The sequence below is a fragment of the Quercus lobata genome, chromosome 8 (assembly GCF_001633185.2).
Source record: "Quercus lobata isolate SW786 chromosome 8, ValleyOak3.0 Primary Assembly, whole genome shotgun sequence".
Taxonomy (NCBI): Eukaryota; Viridiplantae; Streptophyta; class Magnoliopsida; order Fagales; family Fagaceae; genus Quercus; species Quercus lobata.
Genome location: NC_044911.1, coordinates 48,210,399 through 48,215,834, shown reverse-complemented (window position 1 = coordinate 48,215,834; position 5,436 = coordinate 48,210,399). Strand labels below are relative to the sequence as shown.

Below are 5,436 nucleotides of genomic sequence, written 5' to 3'. Positions count from 1 at the left end.
AACGTGATTTCAGCGTTTATGAGCTTAAGATTGAGGGAGCTGGCAATCATTAGTAACTCCATGCTCTTGCCAGCACGTTAAGATTTGTGAGAACAACTTAATTAATCAGCATAAAAATAGCAATAAGAAAGCATCTAAACCATCGATGTAGAAGGCAATCCTCGATACTCAATGACGCGGCCAAACCAACTCAAAAAAAGTTCTTAAATACATGAAATTAAAGAAAATGACTAGGTCTAAAAGTAGAAGTTCAAAAGAACAACTTGCATAGCCATGAAGACAATTTGCCAAATTGGTTCTGAACAAAACCAAGCTCTAACATGGGCACACCAGATCCTTTTACTTTTAAATTTTTAATAACCTTAGCATGTAAATCATTTAGTCCTTTGTTGACATTGTGACACATGGCCCAAGCACACAAGGATGGCAAACTTGACATTTTTCAACCAAGCAACAAACTGAGAAAAATAACGAACTTACAAATAAACAATGCTACTAATATGGGCAAGGGAATATGATATCTGCTTCATTACCATGCCTACATGAAAGGGTTTGTCTTATCTTGACAACACAGCAAATGCAGTTAGTATGTTAAAAGCCAATTATTAACATAAGCTAAAGACATCAATAATGCCAAACTCATTTACTGGCAAAATAATATACCAACAACCAGATTTACTAAATTCTACTTGGGAAAAGTATCGTAGTAATTTGACAATTCAAAGTACATTAAAGCATACACAAAAATAGGCAGTTAACTCTTTGGTATGTTCTTCCCTACAATCTTTGCTGGAGTTATACGCAAAAGATTTCCAGGCTTACCAGGGACAGCACCTTTAATCATGACAACATTAAGATCGTTGTCAACTTTGACAATCTTAAGCTTTCTGATTTTTCTCTTGGTTCCTCCCATCCTACCAGGCATCTTCTTTCCTTTGTATACATGACCTGGTGTTGTTCCAGCACCAATGGATCCAAGAGCTCTGTGACTCTTGGAACCATGGGTCATTGGACCCCTTTTGAAGTGGTGTCGCTTGATTCCACCTGTGGAAAATTAAACAAAAAAGAGGTGCAAATCAGAGAAAAGCCTGAACATAATTATAAGATATTGTATAGTCAATTTAGCCGACCCCAAACTTTTGGGACTAAGGCTTTGTTGTTGTTGTATAGTCAACTTACTACATTATGACCCCCAGTATTGGACATTACAAGCTTAAACTAGAGAGATGTTGGAGATAAACAGTTTATGTTTTAACTTAAATATGGATAGTTCCAAAAGATCTAATTCTCAACTCTGGAAGGACATTACTACAGCACACATTCAGAGATCCTCATAACAATTTAAAATGTGTCTGCCTATACATGTTGTATGACTAGAGGATAAAAGACATGAGAAATTGGGAAGTTTAAGAAGACCTACGAATTAGAATCCAACCTATTTTGATCTTCTGTTCATGGAAAGATCTCAGCAACAATAAACGGAAGAGTGGATCATATAGCTAAACCTAGCTACAGGAGTCTTTTCAAATGTTCCTTCTCCTGATTGTTTTCCCAGGATTGTGGCCATACATAATCCCAGGATGTTTCAAATGATCGTATGGCTATTTTTGGATAGAACGTTACATTGCAATAGAAACATGAGTTTGCAAAGCCAATGTCATTGCAAAAGATTTCTTTCTCACCATTCAAACATGATTTTGAACGGCTATTTTACAGAGCAACAAACATACCAAGTTTGAAACAGGCTGCATGTAACAATATGCCCTTCTAAACCTGTTTTGTTTCCCCTTTGAAATTTGGCATGATTGAGACTCCTATGACGAATATCATTAAAGAAACAAGAACTAAAAGAATAAAAATAAACATAACAACAAAGACGAGTGATAGAAAGTTCCATATTCTACTCTGATTTTTGATTCAATCCTTGCCTGAACTAAAAGAACCTTTTTATAACAAGGAACAGAAAATTGTGCATTGATCATATTTTCTTTCAGTTTATAATGCAATAGAGAAAAAAATTATAAAGCTTGAAGAAAATGTTGCCTATAAAGAAAGATGAGAGAGATATGTTGTTATAGGAATCAAACATATATTTTTCTTTCTGAATAAATATGCAAGCATAATATGTTCTCCTGAGTTTTCTTTGGCATAGTTTTTTTGATGCAGGACAATGAAGTCTCAAGGAGAACATGTGTTTGGAATATAAATAAGAAAGAAAAAAGTTGAAAAACTTAGGAATAAACCCACAGGATTTGCTTGGAATCAGCACCAAGAGATGAAAACAAATAAATAGAACCTAGGATTGCTTGGAATCAACACAAAGAATGAGATAAAGATAGGAACCTTAGCATCAACACCTAGTCTTGCTTGGGATCAGCACCAAGCTCTGAAAGAAAACTTCCAACCCAAATTTCATTATCTATCTACAATAGTGAACCTTAGGCCCTTGAAAAGGGTCCTCAAATAACATCCCAGCATAGAAAGGAAATAAACTCAAAATAAGAATATTAGATTACATATTATGTTAAAATAAAAAAAAATAGAATAAAATCCCTAATCGCACCAATCAGCATCTATAGCATCAGTCACAATCAATTAGGTCCAAAATCAATCAACATTAATAGGTTTAAGTTGGCGTCTAACCAAGTTTTCTAGGTAGCCACACAATACTTTACATAAGAATGAGGAATATAGAAAAGCTACATCATCTGTGCTCAATTCAGTTTCATATCTTCTTAGAAGCTGTTAAAAAGCAATAAAAGAATGAACATTGAATTTTGCTTTCCTCAAGTTTCCCAACAAAGGGGTAACAATGAGTTCTAGCTCGAATGTCACTTCCTCCTCCAACAAAATTTTGATAGAGGGTGAGGTTGTTGGTTCAAAATCTGCTGGGTGCATGTGTTTACCTTAACAAATAAATTTTAAAAAAAAGGCAGGGGTGGGGGTGTTACCAACAAGGGGGTATATTATCATGAAAATTTGGCAAGACGCAGCATTATGACATCATTTATAATAAAAAAAGGAGTACACTAGAAGTCTACCCCTCCAAGTACTATGAAAGATATATGTTGAAGAAAAATTTGACAGAAGTCTACAACCTTCTCTCCAACCATCTTGATGGGAGAAGTTTCACTAAATTATGAGTTACAAACCATGGCCGCTATTCAGAGGATAATCTATAATTGACCCTATGTTTCTTTTTTCCTCACAAAATGCAATGTTCTTGAAAGGTATCTCAGCAACAAATCCTCACACTAGAGTCAGTCACCATTTCTAGATAGGGCACAACAGCTCAAACTAATAAAGCTTGGCGAACTTTCCATGCAATGCACAACCAAAATTTCCCCTTGTTTAACCCATATATAACTGAACAATTTCATGAATCCCTTGACACTACACTCAACCAATTTGGGAAGTTAGAATGAATGAGAAAACTTCATACAAAGTGAACATCCTCAAACCCCAATAAACTCTTGAAAATACACAAGATATTTCAAGAAAACCAGTTGGTGATAATGTATTGAAATTAGAAAAGGTTGCAACTGCAAATTTTAGGCACAGGTGATAAATAACCGCAAGTCACTATATTGGAAAAAAAAAAAACCTAGAATACATACACTGCCCTTGCGCTTACCATTCCCACCCCCTTTGTATATTTTGAAACATATTGCGTTGAACAATTGTAAAAGGTCAATTCCTCAAATGTAACTTCCAGGATTTATGGTAATATCTGACTCTTAATTTCTAAATTCCCAAATATAACAAAAATATAAGTTTCCTCCACTGGTGACTGCTAATGATCTAGTCCATGGCTCACTTTCGTCACGCACTTATTGTTAAGTAAAAATGGAAGGATATAGCACTGATTTTAATGGGGGTTAGGGCACAACTTATTACAAAGTGCATATTTCAACAGAAACATCATATGACAATTCCCTGGTGAATTCAAAATTTCAAATTCCTACTTCTTTATCTTCAGCTCAATATGTTCTCTCTCTCCTCAGCAATTAACCAAAGCATAATTCAAATATCAAGAAAGAACAGAATTTCAAAAACTTAAAACATATATCTGTCAAAAATGAAGTGCAAAAAAAAAAAAAAAAAAAAAAAAAAACCAAAGTTGTAAAGACAAAAAAAGAAACCTTGAAAACCCTTTCCAATGGTGGTGCCAGCCACATCAACAAGATCACCCTCCTTGAAAAGATCATCAAACACAAGCCCCTGGTTAGCCTCAAACCCATCCACAGAAACCAAACGAAACTCCTGCAAATGGCGCATAGGAATAGCACCCGCTTTCTGCAAATGACCCATCTCTGGCTTTGTGAGCTTGCGGTCCCTGACCCTTCTGTACCCAACTTGGACAGCGTTGTAGCCATCAGTGGCCTCAGTTTTCACCTGGGTCACAATGTTTCCTTCCTTAAACCCCACCACTGTGACTGGAACAACCTTGCCATTGGGCTCGAAGAAGCTCATCATGCCTAGCTTCGTTCCCATTACTCCCACACCAGCCTCATAGCTCATCCTCACAACCATACCATTCTTTTTGCTGTTGGGGGCCGGGGCTCCGAAAAATTTCAAATTGACAAGTGGGTTGTTGAGAAAACTGGTTTTCAGAGAAACATTGCTGCGAGAAATGTGGGAATTTGGGATTGTTGCTGAAATTGATACAGACAAAATTGCCATCTTTCTTAGTTTCAATGGTTTCAACTCAAAAAGAAAATTCACTCACTCATACACTCCATAGAATGGAATGGATAGCACTAACAAAAAAACACTCAAAGAGTACACTGTGAGTATCCTTATCTTTAGGAATTTGATCGGAGAGGAGATGGGCCGAACAAATATACTATGAGGCCCATATCGGAAACTGAATGGCCCAGTTGAAAATCTATTCTGGGCTTTACCTTGTTACTATAAAACCCAAATCAATCCTAGCTTCAAAAGTCAAATATTTGCTGCCGCAGCATAAAACTCAGGCTCCCTCTGATTTTATTTGTTCTCTCTCAAGCCTCCTCTTCCTTGCCGCCAATTTCAGGTACCCTTTAATGTATTTTTTATTTATTTTTTTTCATTGTAGTTGAAATCGATGTGAGATACTCAGGTTCTAAAAAATAAATAAATAGAAAGGAGTGATTTATACCTAGTTGTAACGTGTAAACCCTAAGAATTTATTTGTGCTTTTGCATCTTACGGCTAAGGATTTGGGTTTCTAGAAGATTAAGCCAAAACCCAATTATTTGAAGATTTCTTCTAAGGACGTGTGTAGCATCTTTGCTTTGTTGTCTCCATGGTGTTGGACTTGGATGGTATTGAGACTTGAGGTCCAAGGATCTTTAGTGACAAATTTGTTGGAGTAAACTCTTTATTTGGTTTGAAATGAATAGGAATTGGATTGATGTGAGTGACCTTTCTTCTAATTGGTTTTATTTTTGCTTA

The 5,436-nt window shown here is 36.0% G+C and overlaps 1 protein-coding gene across 1 annotated transcript; it reads right to left on the bottom strand.

Annotated features, from left to right (window-relative positions):
* Positions 1 to 619: 619 nt before the first annotated feature.
* Positions 620 to 4,782, bottom strand: LOC115955430 (50S ribosomal protein L3, chloroplastic). The gene is made up of 2 exons (XM_031073557.1): positions 4,143 to 4,782; positions 620 to 1,044 (listed from the first exon to the last, which is right to left on the bottom strand). The coding sequence occupies exons 1-2, from the start codon at positions 4,681 to 4,683 to the stop codon at positions 755 to 757; spliced, it is 831 nt and encodes a 276-aa protein (XP_030929417.1). The 5' UTR covers positions 4,684 to 4,782; the 3' UTR covers positions 620 to 754.
* Positions 4,783 to 5,436: the final 654 nt, after the last annotated feature.